The sequence below is a fragment of the Rosa chinensis genome, chromosome 1 (assembly GCF_002994745.2).
Source record: "Rosa chinensis cultivar Old Blush chromosome 1, RchiOBHm-V2, whole genome shotgun sequence".
Lineage (NCBI taxonomy): Eukaryota > Viridiplantae > Streptophyta > Magnoliopsida > Rosales > Rosaceae > Rosa > Rosa chinensis.
This window is the reverse complement of record NC_037088.1, coordinates 8,478,852-8,498,510: the sequence shown is the minus strand read 5'-3', so window position 1 is coordinate 8,498,510 and position 19,659 is coordinate 8,478,852. Positions and strand designations below refer to the sequence as shown.

The 19,659-nt window shown below is 40.4% G+C and overlaps 1 protein-coding gene and 1 long non-coding RNA gene across 2 annotated transcripts; one reads left to right on the top strand and one right to left on the bottom strand.

Annotated features, from left to right (window-relative positions):
* Positions 1-10,807: 10,807 nt before the first annotated feature.
* Positions 10,808-13,673, top strand: LOC112199864 (putative disease resistance RPP13-like protein 1). The gene is made up of 4 exons (XM_024340839.1): positions 10,808-12,057; positions 12,287-12,374; positions 12,553-12,657; positions 12,765-13,673. The coding sequence occupies exons 1-4, from the start codon at positions 10,808-10,810 to the stop codon at positions 13,671-13,673; spliced, it is 2,352 nt and encodes a 783-aa protein (XP_024196607.1).
* A 468-nt stretch (positions 13,674-14,141) lies between these two features.
* On the bottom strand, positions 14,142-14,922 carry LOC112180718. The gene is made up of 3 exons (XR_002928437.2): positions 14,729-14,922; positions 14,523-14,620; positions 14,142-14,419 (listed from the first exon to the last, which is right to left on the bottom strand). It is a non-coding gene; the product is annotated as an uncharacterized LOC112180718 (long non-coding RNA).
* Between the last annotated feature and the right edge of the window lie 4,737 nt (positions 14,923-19,659).

Sequence of the window (19,659 nt, the reverse complement as noted above, 5' to 3'; positions counted from 1 at the left end):
CAGTTTTTAGATCCTAATGTATAGATCACTTCTGCAAAATTTCAGTCAAATTGATGATCGTTAAGGCGTCCAAAACTGCAATTTACCATTATAAATACGAATGATTCAGGTTGGACAGATTCGGTTCGTTCATTGATTTAATCAAGTTTGATACCTTAACGATCATTAAATTGGCTGAAAATTTGCAATAGACCTTTAACAAACCTCTATTGCCCCAATATAACTTCTTCTTTTTTTCATTTTTCTTTCATTCTGGGCATTCTACCCCCATTTTACCAAAAAAAAGAAAAAGAAAAAAGGAAGAAAGAAATAAATTGATTTGGGCACCCAGAGAAAAGCTCTGGGCACCCGATTTATCATTCTCCTCTGCCACCGGCCTGAGTCGAGCACCGGAGAGCCGGTTCGAGCACTAGAGGTCGAACGCCGAAGGTCTTGGGTCGAGCACCGGAGGTTGAGCGCCGAATCTCTCCGGAGATACAGAGTTCTCGAGCATCAGCGTGGAGGTGGAGCTGTGATGCTGGACGATCTGGGAAGTAGTCCGGCAAGGATCTCTAATGCCAGAGTTCGGGTTTAGGGCCGTGCCAGAGGTGGAGATCGGTGAGAGAGAGAGGGGAGAGAGAAAGAGAAACCGTCGTCGTGGAGAGAGAGGAAATAGTGGCTGGATGTAATTTCTTTATTATGCTAAGGGCAAAATTGTCATTTTATTATAAACTGGGTAAGTGAGAATAAAAATTTGTTGCTAGGGTATGTGGAATAATTTTGTCTCATTTTGGTACTTTGCGCCAATGACCCTTTAAAAAAAAAACAAATTATACCTAGAGGTCGCAAAAGATTTCAATTAAATCAAATTTATGGTAAAAATGGAACAAGTCCAGTAAAATCAAAGTTGGAGTAAGCGCAAAGCACAAACTAGAGACAGATAGTGAGGGCGGGAGATCAACCGGAAAGTTCAATTGAAGCACTGTTGTACGACGCGAAGGAGGAAAAGCAAAGTGTCGTCGTTTTCTGCATTGCCGTAGCTGCCTTCGAGTCCCAGTGCTACGAAATTATATTTCTCTTTTTCTTTTTCAATTTCTAATTTTTTTTCAATTGGGAATTTTGAAACCCTAGACCTTTGGAGGGGCTGCCAATGCGTCCGTTGCCACTGGAAGTGCCCTTATGTGATGAGTGGGACAATTGGGCGCGGAATCAGCTTATGGCTGCTGGCTTTGACTAGCTTGGAAAGATCTATAATATTCAGGTATTCTCTATTTTTTTATTTTTCCTTTTCATATTTTGTCAATTTATTTATGCTTTGCTCTGATTTTGCTAATATAGGCATGAAATTTGGCATTTTTGAAGCAAAATTATTCAATTAGGTAACTATATCTTAGAAAATGCGATTCCTTTACCATATAAGGAATCTGAGAAGCTTTATTTGGTGGTGTGAAGTCTAATATACGCTTCTCTTTTTCCTAATACATTCAAAACTCTCTCCCTTTGAGAGAAACCCTAACTCGGAGAGTCCCCAAATTGCAATCTTCTCGTCCGGCGGCGGCCCTGGCATCTCGGCTGGCCTTGGCCTCGTCGATGCCACTTGGTTCTGCTGCCGGACGAGAATTGAATGAGCTGTTCAGGTAGTCCTTTGATTGGGTTGCTCAAGTTTTTTGGCAGGTGAGGTTTGGTTGCGGGTTTCTAGCAAGATATCTCTAGGAGGTGGCCAATCTCGTGTTGATGGAGGCTTATATTGGCAGCGCAATTCGAATTCGGTGGCGGCGTGTGACGTCCCGAACCATAATTTACCAGTTTACAAGTCTTTCGATGGGTAAACGACATTTACATTTACTTTTTGGCTCCGTTTCGACATTTTAGGGGGCCCTAAAAGTTGACTTTTTGTTCGGGTCAAAATTTGAGAAAATTTCCTTCATGAAAGTTGTAGAGGACGTTAAACCGAGCGCGTACATATGTGGTACGTAAAAATCGAAGTTCGTATGCAAAAGTTATAAGCGAAATGGTAAAGTTACTGTTCATGATAACTTTCTATAAATAGGACGAGTTACTGTGGTAACTCGTCATTTTCTCTCTCCCCGATTTTCTCCCCCTCTTCCCCCATGTCGGCCTCTCTCCTTCTTTTTCCGATTTCTTCACCGTCCGGCGTCCAATTGACTTGATTCCAGTTGTCCTTGGACCGTCTCTTCCTCCTCTACACGATGGTACCAGTGGGTATCGGCGATTTGGCCGGAAAACCCCGAATTTATGCAAACATTGTTACTGTAGCAGTTTGCTTCCCCGACGAAATTCCCCAGTTTCCGGCTATCTTCGGCGGTGAAATTGGCTCTATTAGGAGCGCCTCGAGTCACTGATCATCTCCCCTCAAGACGTCTAGTTGGAATTTCCACGTTTGGAAGGTGAATTTGAAGGATTTCCAAATTGGTGGGTTTGGAGATTTCCGGGTTTGTGTTCATCGGCAAAATTGGAGCATTTCAAGGTATTTTCTCACTTGGTCACAGTTATGAAAAGTGCTTAGAATGTTGAGATGATTCTGTGGTTGAAATTTGGTGGCTGGAGGAGGAGTTGGCCGCGCATGAACAGTGTATCTGTATGAATAGTGCGGTGTATGAACAGTGATTTATATTCTTTTTTTTTTTAGCTAGTTAAATCCTATATTTGTTGTAGAGTTTGTAAATGTGATTTTTGGAGTGATTTGATATGGATTAGGAATTTCTAAACTTTAGTGAGACGGGTGTCGATTATGGGAATCCGACCTTCGTATTTTTCCCTTGTTTCCGCTTTGGAATACTTAATCGATAAATTGGTAATGGTGGTAAAGTTTGGATTGAATCCAAGAAGAAGTGGATATGTGATTTATTAGGATATGATGTGGGAATGGTATTTAATTTCCGGATTGTTATTCACGAATTATACTTGTGTACAGGACGACGTACCGAGTTACTGCTCGACGAAGGAAATCGTTTGTGTGGTCGCCTAAATAGTACAGTGACTGGACATTTGTTTTTAAATTAATTCCGCATGCAGTATTATTATTTTCTTCCAATTGAGATTTAATTATGTTTTGAATATTTGAGCGTTGATTTATCGAGATTTATTTATGGATTACGAGATTAGTATTGAAATTCCTTCCCGAGGGCTTTTAGTAGATTTTTGAGATAGTCATTCATGAGTTATTGAGTTGAGGAATGATTTTCGGGAAGTGACTGATTTAGCAAATATTATGAGAATTATGGATTTTGAATATCGGTTTTTATGAGGATTCACGAGTACGAATGTTTCATCGAATTTTTGAGCATGATTGAATTATCGAGATTTATTGAGCTTTAAGCTCCGTACTTATCAGCCTTGAAGTTAGATTGAGTTTTCTTTCCGAAAGCATTTATTGATTTACAGAGTATTTGATTTTATGCTTTCGAGGATTTATTGAGATATTGAGGTTTGATTTAGTGAGTTAATCCTGAGTTATGCTTTTGGTGAATTATTATTGATTTATTGAAGTAATACCGAGTTTCTTTCCGAAAGCAAGTAATTGAAAGAGGTTATTTTCAGTTTCTTGAGGAGGCTATTCAGTTTATTAAGGAGGCCAGTTTTGGCGCATGCGTATCTTACCTAGTTGGCAGTCCCTTCTAGGTAATAGTCTGGTTGGCAGTCCCTTCCAGACTACAGCTCGGTTGGCAGTCCCATGATGTAGGACGAGATTTTAGCCAATTTCAACAAAGAATCCGGAAAAGAAAGAAGCGTCTTCACATTAAGAAGAATAATTTGAATATTGGAAATTGGTATTCAAATAGGCTTCTTAATGATGGAATTAATCATAAATTACTATTTTGGATATATCGGGATTCTCGAACAAAATCTTGGTTGGGATTCCAATTATATATTTGCGTAATATTCTTTAGGATCTAGGATTCTATTTCTGATTTTTATTTAATGAGGTTTAACTACGTTTTCTAGTTTTAGTCTATAATAAATTATTCTTTTTGTTTTCTAGTTGAATTAGGTTTATGTTATGTGCCCTATATATAAGGCACTTCTTAGATTGTAATTTTCATTCAAGTTATCAATAAAAAACCAAATCTTAGAGAAGTTTCTCTATTTTTCTTACGGCTGTGCCCGTAATTGCTAGTGGATTCTAGCTCATCTCATATGGCTTTCGACGCTTGACGGAGCCTCTTACTATCGAGTTCACGCTTCCCGCATCATCCCATCCGATGCGTCACCTGGTTGGCAGTCCCTTCCAGATGACATGAGGTAGTTAGTCGGCAGTCCCGTCTACTACCTGTGGTTAGTCGGCAGTCCCGTCTACTACATGTGGCTAGTTGGCAGTCCCATCTATCCACCGCCTCCTATTCCGGTTGGCAGTCCCTTCCGATGCGTCATCTGGGTAGCAGTCCCTCCTAGATGGCATGAGATGACTAGACAGTAGTCCTTTCTAGTCATCAAACGAGCCTCATGAAAAGGATGTTTTTATAAGGATTGAGGATGAGATTTTAAGAGATTTCAAGATGTTGTTGTTACGTGATTGAGATTTCAGTAAAGAGGATGATTAAGAGTGTTTTCAAGATTGTTACTGCATGCGAGATTTTAGAGAATAACTTGGGAAAGCATTAAGTTTTACTTATACATTTGAAAGTACTTATTTTTCGTCCACTCACTCTAACGGATTTTAAATGTTTTCCCCTGGGCCCTTCGGTTTTAAATGCCCAGTTTGCAGGCCAGTTTAGCTTGAGGTCTAGCGTACTTGGGGTTGAGGCATAGCTGTCATAGCTTCCGCATTATAAAAGTATTGGTCGTTTATCTTGTATTCTACCTTCTTGTACGCCTGAGAAATAGATTGCTCTGATAACTCTTGAGATTAATATTCTTAAGTTTCAGAATTGTTTTGTGATATGGGAGATGTTGTAATATAGGGAGCATGGTGGCTCCAGGAGAATAAGGATAGATGATTTAGAAGTGTAAATGTTTTTTTTACAGGTTTTGGGTTGTCCATTTTTAGGGGAAGTTCTGTCAAATTTTTGGTAGAATTTCTTCTAAGGTGGGCCCCGCAGGGCCTCTTCGGATTTCAAGGTGAAATCCGGGGCGGGTCCTGTCACGGCGTTGATCAGAGATGGTGAAATAGGGACAGATTCGTGGTGATGCAGCTTGTGGCGGCATGGTTTTTTTGTCGTGTTTTCTTTTGGCGGCGTGGTTCGTCAGGTTTCGATCATGGCAAAATGTGGTAGACTCGGGACTGCAGGGACATGACGGAGCAGACACAGAGGAGGGGCAGCACTGGAAGTTTGGCGGTTTGGAGGTGGTGGCTAGACCTGGGCCAAGCCAAGCCTGTTGGGCCTTGATCAAGTGGACCTTCTTCTTAGGCTATTTAGGACTGCACAATTTTGGGCTAGGGTTTTTGCCCTAGGCCCATCTTTATGTTTTTAGTTAGTCTAATTACAATAATTCCTTGTATTAGGAAGTTATGGATTTGTGTGCACTCTATGTATCTCTAGCGCCTCTGGAGTGGTACCAAAGGAGGATCTTCGCTATGTCTACGTACATGTCATGTCTAATGAGTGAGTCTATTTCTATGTACTAATGTGGGTACTACCACTATCTTCTTGTCTGTTTGTATATGGCAGCGGAAGGGTATGTAACGGCCTATACTAGCTTTAGATGAATATATTTATTGGCACCCGGATTCGGGTTTGGTTAAAAAAAAAAAAAAAATTTGGTGGTGTGAGAAAATTAGGGGTAGCGTAATTACCTTGCTTTGAAACAAATAGTTGTCATTCAATCCCAGCATACTTCTCACTTATGGTGATAGATGATGCTGCTCCAATGCTCTACCTATCAACCGAGAGAATGAATCTTGCACGGAAGGCCTTGAGATCATGCAAAAGTCGCCATGAGGCCATGATTTTTGACTGGGAGGCAATGAATCTAGTTGGGAAAGATGAGGTCATGCAAAAGGTGGCCATGAGATCATGAATATCGACAGGGAGGCCTTGAGATCATGCCAAGTAGGTCATGAGATCATGCAAAAGAGGCCTTACATCTCGACGAGGAGGCAATGAATCTCATTGGGAAGGCAATAAGATCATGCAAATGTGGCCACGAGGCTATAAATCTCACCCAGGAGGCCATGAATCTCGCTGAGAGCTAGGATCTCAAGCAGGAGACAATAAATCTCGCATGGAAGACCATGGGATCATGTAAAGGTGGCCATGAGGCCATGAATCTTGACTGGGAGGCCAATCTCGCCAATAAGGCAATGAGATTTTACGAAGGGTGATCATATGATCATCAATCTTGACAAGGAAGCTCAGAGATCATGTCAAGGGGGCTTTAAATCTTGACCAAGACGCTATGAAATCTCAACCGAAAAGACAATGAGATCATGTAAAGGTGACCACGAGGCCTTGAATCTCGCCCGAGCTAGAGATCGACAATGAATTTTACTAGGAAGCAATGAGATCTCGAACAGGAGGTCATGAGATCATGCAGAGGAGACTTGAATTCCGTACGAGAGGCACTGAGATTTCGCAAAGGAGAGCTTGAGATCAAACAGAGGCTGTATGGTAGGCACTGAGATCTCGCAAAGGAGGCCTTGAGATCATGCATAGGTGCCATGGTGTCATGTTAAGGTGACGAAGAGAGCTTAGGCAAGCAAGATGACTTTATGTATGGGATCCCAAAGATGGTTGTCATAACACTGAGACTAGGTAAAATGCATGAGAGAGATAGAGAGACAAAATGTATAGTGGTTCACCTCGCTCCTGAAGAGATGTTACGTCCACTTAGGATGTTTCACTATAATAAGTAACCATTGAAGTACTACAAGTGTGGGGAGATCATGGATCAAGCCCCTTAGATGAGAGGGAGAGCGTCTCTTTTATAGATAAGGGAAGGCTCCTCTCCATTACATGTCTCCGATGTGGGATATGTAGAGTAGAATTGCTTGTCTTGAAGACTTTTGGAGAGCATGGGAATGTGGCCTCCCTGCGAGATACCCTCTTATCTCCACTATGGTGAGGTAGCTCGAGTGTCTAACTAGGTAATTCATTGCTTACCTCGATTGTTCACCTTACTAAGTATTTATAAGTGAGGCTGAGCGGATATCATAGTACGCTAGGGCGCGTAGTGGTGTGTAACTTCTTCAAGCCACGCATTAGTGAGTCCATGACGCCATTCTTAAGATGACGTTGGGGAAGGTTTCATGCTTGCTACAAATTCAATCGAGCTTATCGATTCCGCGCTATCTAAATTCACCTCGAAAGGATTTCGCCTCAAGCCATTTATCAAATAGGTCGAGTCGCCTCTCTCTCTGCTCATTTTTGGACTAAAACTTGATTTCACCTTATCCAGATCTACCTCAGAGGGATTTCACCTCGAACTTACCAATTCTTCCTTACTCAGATTGAGTCTGAATAGATTTGTTCTTGAGGGGATTTCTAGAATAGATCGGGTTGCTTTTCCTCCAATCACCTACTTCTTGGTCATTATGATATTTTACGCTCCCACACGCACCTAATCTCTTTTTGTCCACATTTAAATGGGCTGCAAGCACCTAATCTCTTCTTGCCCACATTAAATAGGCATGAAAATTCTCCACATCCGAAAATTGGCCAAGACCAAAATCACCCAGTAACTTCAGTCAATTTTTGTTATTTTAAAAAAAAAAAAGTTATATCTGGTGGTCGCAAAAGATTTCAATTAATTAAATTGTTTTACAGCCACCACAGTGAAAATGGAACAAGACCAGTAAAATCAATGTTCGAGTAAGCGCGAAGCACCAACTTGAGACAGATAGTGAGGGCGGGAGATCCACCAGTCGACAGCTCAAATTGGGCCTCTTCATATTCTGAGTCAAAAGCCAGCAAAGACAATCAATCGGCACATTCAGGTCGAGTTTCACAAGGTTATTTCTTTTCGATAAGTTCATAATAGATACAGAATCAGGTTTCAAAAAAATGGATGTTGTTGGGTGAGGGATTCCAGACTTAAGGTTAAATTATTACTCAATGCCTGATTGGAACCCTATCATCTACTTTGATCAAGTCGCGGTGACTTTTTCTTGCAAGTGAAATACTGGAACTCGCAATTGAACATGGTGAATTGGTGATCATTATTCATCACATGCATGTTCTTACAGGGCTTCTGAACTGAAGAGCAAACATTTTGGTAGAATCAATCTTGTGTTATTTCTTCTCTCGAGTAAGTCAGATTATCTGTGTTTGGCTCCAAAACTAGTTGGCTTGCAAACTGTCTCTTTTGGGCGAGTGATTGTGCAGGCGTGCCAGCACCGCCGGGTGCAGTTGTTGGGGTAGTCCCTTGACCTGACTTCTTCTTCAAGCGTTGTGGACGAGGAGAGCACCAACCTCGTCACAGGGTTCTTCTCTTGCCTTTCGGAAAAGGACTTCTTGCCTTACGCGGGTAAGGGCTTTGGTTGTGGTCTCTTTGCGTTCACCATATTGATACTCAACGTTGAAGGTTGAGCAGAGCAATCACTGGGAAGTTGGAGAAAGCACGGGTTTTGCTAAAGCGTGACTTTAGCTTCGCTGGGTTGCAAGGGGGTTACCCTTACTTCGCTGGGTTGTATCGGTGGCAGTAGTACTGGCAGTCGGCTCGCGAGGAGACTAGGACTGGAAGCACGGTCGCCGGGTTGTTCTGGTGATGCTGACAGTCAGCTCGCGAGGAGACTAGGACTGGCGGGCGGTCACTGGGTTTTAACGAGGTTGAAGGTTTGCTCCGAGGAGGCTTTGTAATCGCTGGGATCGATTGATTGGAGAGAGGTCGATTTCTGTATCATCTTTAGCCTCTATATATAGGCTGCTGCAGATTCACTTTCCAAATATGAATGAAATACTATATTTTAGGCCACAGTTATTGGCCTGGAATCAAATCAAAACTCTTAATAGTTTTGATAACTATCGTAGGCAATTAATAATTATCCTCCGTCGTCGCTAGAATATAGGCAAAGATTAATTGCCTCTTAGAGTCTCAGACATAATCTTCCTCTTGAATGTGGCAGGATATGCATTAATTATATGTATATATTCTCGCGAGCACTCTCAGTTCAACAATCATGCATATATATATTGGCAGCAAATATTTCCACATCCACCTTAATTGCATAACTGTATGGGAGACTTGTCCTTAATTGCACCATGCATGAGCCATCACATCACATATATGTATATATATACACATATATATTCCTTCATTATTGACAATCAAGGATGATCACATGCTTCCTATCTCTCCCACGTCTAGCTACCATCAGTTGCATGGAAAAGCTTAGCTGGTGGCCCACCTTGTACTTCCTTAATTGATCAACCAATGACCTTAATTATGGGGAGAGAAGTACGTTGCCACCTTCTATCTTTGCCAAAACTTGGTAATCAAGCAAATAGATCACCATTAATTATTAAATATTTGATAACTAATAATAAATCAGTGAATATCTAGATTCGCTTTAAAATTGTTTGACCTCCAAGTAGGCTTTATTTAGCCTCTAAACAATATATTCCGAGTTTATCTAAAATATATAGGTTGGGCCACGGAAATTGGCCCGGTCTTCTTCGAGTCTCCCTTGTCGGGAAAAATATTTATTTTGGGTTCAAACAATCTGCGTTTGCTTCAGAGTGAGAGTGAGATTGAGATTAAGTGTACTTGGTGTTCTCTATTGAAGAAACAAGAGGACAAAATAGATGTCATTGTGATATTCTTATGCAGCTTTTCTATTTTATTTTTCCCTTTCCAATTTGAGTTTGTGTAGGCGTGTTTGTGTTTTATCTTTAATTGCTTTGCATTTGATGGATTGTGGGATTAGGGATTATGTATATTTTTAGATATATGTCTCTTGAGTTACTCAAATATGGGCAGAGGAGGGCATACCTTTTAATTCACTTGCAAATCTAGTAGTATAAAATCCTAAACAAACCGCAATCTATGATTGTTGCAGCGAGTCCAGTGACAAACCGAGATTCTAGTTTTGGATGAATAGTGAATTGACAATTACAAATTTACGTAACATATTGGCAATTGACTCTAGTGCATTGTTGCAATTGGTCTTTAGGTCCAAGACCAGTGTTTGAGACGAGGGTGCTGCTTTTCATTCAAAACTGCAACAGGAGAGCGCGCAACACCAACTGGAGATCAAGATGGTGAGGGCAGACCAATCTGGTCCTCATTCTTTGGAGGCAAGTGGCAAACAATAGAGGATACAGAGAAGCCTCATTCTTCTGAGGTAAATTTTTGGTCCGGTAAAAAGTTTACAATTTTATTTGGGTTTGGAATTGGAATCAGAATCGAAACTGGAGGCTATAATTAGAACCATATAAGTTTCACACTTCAAGACAGATTTAATCATTTATTTATTATCTACATATGATGATGATGATGATGATGAAGAAGTCTCAACTCTCAAAAGGACAGGCGGTGACTTTTTCACACTATTATATGAATGTGAGCTCACCACTAACAACTGACCGGAAAAAAACAATTAAGTTTGAGTTCAATGGAAAGGTATATATACTAATCAACTGGCAATGATCATAGCATCTGCACCTGTTTGTTTGACTTTTGTGCATATTAAATACTGATTCTTGGGATGACACTGCATGTTTATATATATATATATATATATATATATAAGTTTGATCATGGAGGCTTTTCTCAGTCCAGGTCTGTCCTGGTGTAGGTTTTTTGTTTTGACCCCCATGTAACAAAAGAAAACTCATCCTTGAATCTCGTCATATTTCATTGATTTTGTTCTCTATCATCTTGGCTGTTTTCACTTTGATTGCTTCCTCACGACGAAAGAATCACTATGACAATGGGAGAAATCTTTCTTGCAGCATTCCTTAAGGTGTTGTTGGAGAGATTGACCTCTCGTGACTTCCTCAACTATGCACGGCAGAAAGGAGTTGCCAAAAAGCTTGAGAAATGGAGCGAGACGGTGTCTGAAATTGAGCAGCTTCTCAGTGATGCAGAGGAGAAGCAACTGATGATCAACGAGGCAATGCACCAGTGGTTGATTGAGCTCACGCATTTGGCCTATGATGTGGATGACATACTCGACAAGTTGTCCACTCAGATGCTGACAGGAATGGATGAAACTGGAGCTGGCTCAAGTAAGGTACGAAGCTTCATTCAAAAAGTTAAGTTGTACTTTAATAACTCTGAAATGGAGGGCATTACTCATCGATTACGGAAATTATCCACAAAACAAAAGGAGCTATTGAAGAATGTAAACTCAAACATTGAGACTACTTCCTTACCAGCATTGCAAAGGTCACCAAGTTCTATTGTGTTGAATACACCTGTGGCTGGAAGAGATGGGGAAATAAGAAAGATTGTTGGATTATTGTCAAGAGACTATGAGTCTTCTCGTACCACCAGTTTTCATTCAGTTGCCATTGTTGGTATGCCAGGAGTCGGCAAGACAACAGTTGCAGCACATGTCTTCATAGCTGATGCTATGGAACAGTTTTACCCAAAGGTGTTGGTATCTGTGTCTCATAACTTCAATCTTGAAACAGTGACGAGAGCTATTTGTAGGAAAGTCACATCCCAGCCAAGTGATCAGAATGATTTCAGTGAAGTGCAAGATGATTTCAACAGGGCAATAGCAGGTAAAAGATTTTTGATTGTTTTAGATGATGTCTGGAGCAGCACATGTGACTACGAGTCATGGACAACAATGCAGTCCCACTTCCGTGTTGGAGCACCAGGAAGTACAATACTCGTCACAACACGTGAAGAAAAAGTTGCAAAATTGATTGGAGCCACTGAAGTGTACAATTTGAAGGTTCTTTCAGATGAAGAGTGTCTGAATATATTTATGCAACATATTAACAATCACAGACCACCAAATTTTGATGCAGTATTTGCCAAGAAAATTGTTGAAAAATGCAATGGACTGCCATTGGCGGCAAAAACTCTTGGTGGTATTTTACGTTGTGAAGAAGTTGACAGATGGAATGAAGTATTGGATGACAAGTTGTGGAGTATATCAAATAACGAGAGTAACATACTCCCAGTTTTGAAGCTGAGTTATCATTATCTTCCTTCAACTTTAAAGAGGTGCTTTGCCTATTGCTCAATATTTCCCAATAACTATGAATTTGGGAAGAAGCAATTAATCCTTCTATGGATGGCAGAGGGTTTTCTTCAGCAGCCAGAAAGAAGTAACCAGATGGAAGATATTGGTGGCAACTAATTTGAGGAGCTGTTATCTAGGTCATTATTTCAAAAGTCGAGCAAAAGTAATTCACTTTATGTAATGCATGACCTTGTTGGTGATTTGGCACAGTGGGCCTCTGGTGATACATATTTCAGATTGGAGGATAAGGTGGATGGCAAATGCTCTCCAAAGACTCGTCATTCTTCTTACATTTCAGGTAAGTTAATTTGATGGGGTCACCAAATTTGAAAAGGCATTCTCTGAAGCAAAGAGTCTGCGAACTTTAATTTGATGGGGTCACCAAATTTGAAAAGGCATTCTCTGAAGCAAAGAGTCTGCGAACTTTCCTACCACTTTCAATCTCACATGGTCATGAGAATTATCTAACTTGTAAGGTTACTTTTGAGAGTTGCCAAAGTTGGAGTGTTTACGAGTACTTCTTTGAATGGCTATCAAATAACTCTGTTGCCGGAATCAATTGGTCATCTGAAGCATCTACGGTACCTTGATCTAGCTATCTCACACACTCATAACGAGTTTGCCTGAATCAACAACCACCCTTTACAACTTGCAGACGTTGATATTAGAAAATTGTTCTCAATTGAAGGCACTACCTGCAAAACTGAAGAATTTGGCAAAATTACGTCATCTGAACAACTCATGTGTGCCTTCATTCGAAGGAATGACTCCTCAGCTAAGTCAACTGACTAATCTCCAAACATTATCTAATTTTGTGGTGGGCAAAGGAAATGTGTCGAGGGTAGGAGAGATAGGGCCTCTATCGCTTCGCTGGACATTGTGCCTCAAAAGATTGGAAAATGTGACTAATGTTGAGGATGCAACAAGGGCAAACTTATTGAGCAAGCAAGGGCTTGATGCACTACAACTAGAATGGAGTGGCACTGATGGAAAGGAATCAGAAGTTCTTGACGTGCTAAAACCACACATAAACCTTAAAGAGCTCATCATCAAGGGTTATAACGGTTTGGAATTTACAACATGGATTCAGCATCCTTTGTTCTCTGAAATGACCCTTGTGGTGTTAGAGAATTGTAAAAAATGTCGATTCTTGCCAGCACTTGGCCAATTACATTCTCTGAAACAACTCTTTATAAAAGGAATGTCTACTGTTGAAAGTGTGGGTCCTGAGTTTTATGGGAAGGCTGAGGGCTTGCCTTTTCCAGTATTAGAAACTCTTGAGTTCAAGAATATGGAAGATTGGAAGGAGTGGTTTCCTTGGGAACAAAGTCAAGGAAATGGAGTTTTCCCTTGCCTAAAAATGCTTTCTATCTCCACATGCCCCAAATTGAAAGGTAGCTTACCCAAGAATATTCATTTATTATCAAAGCTTGTGATTGATGGATGTGAGCAGTTGGTTGTTTCAACTACCAATTATAAACTGATTCACGAGTTAAATATATGCGGTTGTAAATGGGTGGTGGATAGAAGTGGGGTAAAGTTTGAGTTATTAGAGGCCATGCATGGAGCTTTTAAGTATTTCAGAGTTCAGATTTGAAACAGAAGAATTCCTGAAAGGATTTATACAGCTTAAAAATTCAAAGACTACTACTGGTTGTGAAGAGCTGACATCTTTATGGAAAAGTAGGAATAGATGGCTGCAACATCGATCACATTGGCAACTCTCAGTCTCACTTTGTTCAAGAGCTGGTGTCACTTCAACAACTACACATCATTGGATGCTCAACTCTAATTTCTTTTCCAGAGGTTGATTTGCCACCTTTTCTTAAACACTTGAAGATTTAGTCATGCAGTTCCCTTGTATATTTTACTAGATCTCATATGCCCCTAACGCTAAGAAGAATAGAGATTGGAGATTGCTTGGAACTTAAATCATTAGTGGAGGGAGAAGCGTCTTCATCTTCCCAGAGCCGTCTCAAACTTTTCGGAGGCCCTGTGCGAAAGTTTAAATGCGGCCCTCCAAGTTTTAGACTTATATGAAATTTATACTTGAATAAACTCAAAATGTAAAATCAAGGCTAAATATTCAATACAAACATAAAGTTTGCAGCAAAAAATGATTACAAAAAGATGCTTGATCTAAAACCCTCAAAATAACACATTCTAGCAGTGTTGATTGATATTCATTTGAAAATCCATCTCCTTGCCTTCTTACCTGCAAACTGATCAATTAGCTTATCACAATTGATTTTTCCAAGATATTCGTTCTCAATCGAAATCAAAGCAATAGAAGAAACAAGCATTCAATAGAAGAAACCCCAAAGCTGACCTCCACAATAAACCCTGCAAATTGTGTCAATCATCATCATTACTCAAAAACCCAGAAACAAAAATCTGTACTAAGAACCTATAAACAATGAGCAATATGCAAACTTTATTTCAGTACCTGAAGGGCGGGAGCTTGTGAATCAATCACATTATAGAGCAAATGGGTATGACCGTATGAGCTTTCTTCTTGTGCAGAATCAATTCAATCAGAATAATCTGACAGTGCCCAACAAAAATCCCCAAAAAAAGAAAAGAAAAGAAAAGCTTCAATCTTTGTTGAATTGTGAAAAAGAAAATGAAGAAGAAATCAAGATAGAAGCTTACTATGGGCTCGCACTTGGTCTATTCACAGAAATTGAAACCCTTTTTTCAGCTTCATCTCTCTATTTTTTCTCACTCAATCTTTGTGTCTAATGGTCTATCTAGCGCACGCACAGTTCTCAGAGACAGAACGCAGAAGAAAAAAAAAGAGGGGGATAAGGTTTGGTTGTGTGGAGTGTGGACGGTGTGGTGCACTGGTGCCTAATTGGCTAATTTCATATTATCTTCCATTTTTAATAGTTATTTATTTAAATATAAAACCATTAAAACAGAAAATGGGCCCTCTACCTCTCAAAATGTGTGGAGTTGTGAACGTAGCTGTTGCAGCAAAAGGGATTCTGGGCCCTATTTTATATTTTTTTACAGTTTTTAATATATATTAATATATACATAAAACTATAAAAAAAAAAATTGGGACCCTCTCAATTAGGGGCCCTGTGCTGTCGCTCTCATTGCACACCTTGAGAGCCAGCCCTGCATCTTCCTCTTCTTCTTGTTTGATGAATGAGGAGGCATCCTCTCTTGAGTACTTGAAGATATGGAAGTGTCCATCTTTGACTTCCTTATTGGACAGAAGCCAACTGCCCAGGGCACTTGAACAGCTTTACTTATGGCATTGTGAACAACTGGAGTCAATAACTGATAAGTTCCAAGACAAAACTTGTCTTGAATGTGTTGATATACGGCGTTGTCCAAATCTTAAATCATTACCGGAGCGCCTGTGATACCTCACCAATCTTCAAAAGTTATATATTTTTCAGTGTGGAAGTCTAGTTTCCTTCCCTAGAGGAGGGTTGCCAAATACAGCCTCCAACCTCACAACCATCTGTATCTGGGACTTGAAATTGACAGCCCTCCCTGAAGGCATGGTCAAGCACAATGTCACGTCCCTAATTTTACACACATGAAAATCAATATATATAATCCCATAATTATACATGCGTGAACGTTCAGTCATCAATACAAAATACCTGGAATCTTTTTCCCTTTAAACCAAGTACATACTGATGCCCTGAACCCTCAAAGTTAATATACACTCGCTCCATAGAGTTATATATTACACAAGCTTACGAATTAAGTTGTCAACAACAAAATAAAACGTAAGGGCTGCTCAGAGTAACTATACAACGGAAGTCCTTATCAACGGTAAAGTCACAAAGATAGCTTCCCACCGTAAAGCTGCAAAGGCGCCACCTCAGCTTCAGCCACGATTGTCCTAACCTGTAAGATTAACCCCTACACCGTTTGAATAGTGTACCGGGTTATCACACAACAAACCCGGTAAGCTTTTGCAAGCCCGTATGAGTAACTCAAACCACACACAACTCACGTCAATCACGAGAATAACTCACACGAATCACGTTTAAATCAATAAACCAATCACGGGATAAACTTACAAAAATCACGTTTAAATCAATAAACAAATCATGGGATAAACCCACACAAATCACGTTTAAATCAATAAACCAATCACAGGATAAACCCACATCAATCAATACAATCAAGGAGAGGCAATCACATAACAAAACAAGCAAAACATTTCATAGTAACCCCTGCATATAATTTAGTTCAGGAGGTCACATTAAGTCAAGCAATTCAAGTCAAAGTAGTCATTGAAGTCCCACACTCTGACGTCTGTGGTAGCCCCAACCATCACAGCAGTCCTCTCGATTATTGTTAACTTAATAACAATTCAGCTCCGTTACCGAGCAGTCATCACACTGATCATCGCACAGATTCCACCGGTCATCATCCAGATATTCATCATCACATAGATTTCAAGGATCATCACATAGATTGCAATTGCCCAGCTGATCATCACATAGATTTTACCGGTCATCACGTAGATAGAAATCATCCTATTATCACATAGATAGCAATCATCACATAGATTCATGCAGATATCGCCAATCATCACACAGATAGCGATCATCACATAGATTTTGCCGGTCATCACGCAAATATCAATCATCCTACTAATCATCACATAGATATTGCTGGTCATCACATAGATTCATGCAGATATCGCCAATCATCACACAGATATCGATCATCACATAGATTGCAATTGCCCAGCTGATCATCACATAGATTTTACCGGTCATCACGTAGATAGAAATCATCCTACTAATCATCACATGCATATATATCCCTGGTCATCACATAGATAGCAATCATCACATATATTCATGCAGATATCGCCAATCATCACACAGATAGCGATCATCACATAGATTTTGCCGGTCATCACGCAGATAGCAATCATCCTACTAATCATCACATAGATATTGTTGGTCATCACATAGATAGCGATCATCACATAGATTCACGTAGATATCGCCAATCATCACACAGATAGCGATCACCACATAGATTGCAATTGCCCAGTTGATCATCACGTAGATTTCAATGATTCATTACACTGATATTCATATACAAGCTTTACATGACAATCATCACAGAGATTCACCATACTGATGTCATCAATTCATTACACAATTATTCCTACACAAGCTTTACATGAAAATCATCACAAAGATTCACCACGAAGCCACTAATACATGAATATATATATGTGTGTGTATATATATATATATATCCCATAATATATATATAGACACACATAGTCATCCACTCAAAAGTGCCACTAATGCCAACTATAGTCGTAGTTAACCTAATAACTCCAAGACAATAGGGTAATCTCGCTCATAACAAATATCGATCCTGCTCATAACAAATATCGATCCTACTCATAACAAATATTGTGAGATTTACTCACCAAACGATAAAGGTAATCCGTTCATTAATGAACCTTGTGAGATTACTCACCTCGAAACTCCTGCTGCGTCTTCAATACAGAACAAAGCAGCCAATCCACAAAACGATCGTCCAAGAATACTTCATCAAGTACCTAATCACAATCAGTTTCCACTTAGTAACAATTCACAAACGATTTAAGTCCGAAACCCCTGTTTTGAACTAAAATCCCCAAAGTGACTCCAATCGAGGCGAAACCACATCCGAGACCACCCAATGTCTCCGGAATACTTCTACGATCGATATGCCGAAACCACAAGTCGATCGGACGCTCGAATCCTCACCGATCGAAACATCGAACGGTCCGAAATCATAAAAACCCTAACATGCTCATACGATCTCCAAAAATTACAAACAATATATCGAAATGCTCGTATCGACGAGTAGATCGAACTTAGGAACAGAAACTATCCCCGAGGTGGCCGGAAAACACCACCATAGTGGCAGCACCGCCGCCGGACCAAAGTCAGAATTTGACAAAACTCCCAACACCAAAGTTCTTCATCTCAACTCCAATTTAAACTTTCATAACTAACACAAAGTCTAAATCATAGCCGTTTGGCCGGAATTTACCTCGCAATATCTGAAATTCGATGAACCCTAGAATTTCAAAGCTTCGATTCGTCCTCCACAAGTGAAATCGTCCCAAGCAGCTTTGGGAGAAGCATCAACGTCATATGGGCTTCAAAAGACCTCAAGAATCACCGACAAAGGTGGCCGGAATCGGAAGTTCCGATCTGGGTTCGAAGCATCGCCGCCGCCAAACTTCTCGGCCTTGCACCGCCCTCCACAGCTCGTTTCATGCTCCAATTATTCCACAGACCTCAAGAGGGGATTGAGGCGAAGAGAACCCACTTTGAATCGCATCCTATGGTGGCCGGACGAAGGAGAACGACGTCGGCGAAAATGGAGGCTGCGCACGGGTTCGGGAGGGAGAGACCGAGCTCGGGTTTCCATTTTGGGAAATCTGGGCTCTTTTGCAATTTCCGGAAACTTTCGTCCTTTTATACCAAAATAAAAAGTTTTTCCGAAGCCCATAACTTCTTCATATGAACTCCGATTCTCGCGTTCCGCATGTCCACAAACTCGTATCGACACGTCCTACAACTTTTGTGAAGGAAGTTTTCGGAGAATCCCAACGAATAAAAAGTCAACCCTTGCGCCCCTAAAACGATGCTTCCTGAATAATTATTCGCCCAAAACACTTCCGCTCCATCCACGAGCCACGAAACCGTCTGATACCCACAATTTAAATTCCGGAAAATCCTCGGAAAATAATTACGAATTTCCGGGGCATCACACACAACCTCAGCTCTCTTCAGAGATTAACAATCGCTTACTGTAAAGGTTTGGTGTCCATTCTAGAAGACGGTTTTCCCTCAAACCTAACAGTACTTAAAATTGTGGATCCCAAGAGTTGTAAGCCACTCTCTGAGTGGGGGTTGCAGTTGGAGAAACTCACCTCTCTAAAAGAGTTGTGGATCTCTGGTGTAGATCCATATCTGGTGTCCTTTCCACCAGAGGATATAGAGTTGATGCTCCCTAAATCCCTCAGTAGACTCGACATTGCAAACTTCCCAAGTCTGAGGTGCCTATCCAGGAAGGCCCTTCAGTCCCTCACCTCTCTTGAATATCTTGAGATTGCTGATTGTCAAAAGCTAGCATCCATTCCAGAGAAGTATCTGCCTTTTTCACTTGCAAAACTTCACATATATGCATGTCCGAAGCTAAAAGATAGATACACCTGCAACACAACATACTGGTCCAAAATAGCTCACATCCCTTGCATACATATTGGAGATGAGTATTTGAGCCCACTGAAGACTCACAGCTAACATCCCTGGCCCTTCAAGGTACTTACTTCAATTCAAACCATTTTTATTTACTTTGACTACAAATGTATTTCCTGTTTTTACCTTGTTTCTAACCTTGTATATACAGAGATAAAGGATATGGATAATATGTTCAAAGATTACAACCCATTCCAGATTATGCTGAACACATTGGGTAATTTTTCTATCAATTTTCATAATTTCTAATCAGTTGAATATGATGTGGGTTGATCGATCATTCATATATAAGTAATTACATGTTGCTGAGTGTTCCTTTTTCTCTTG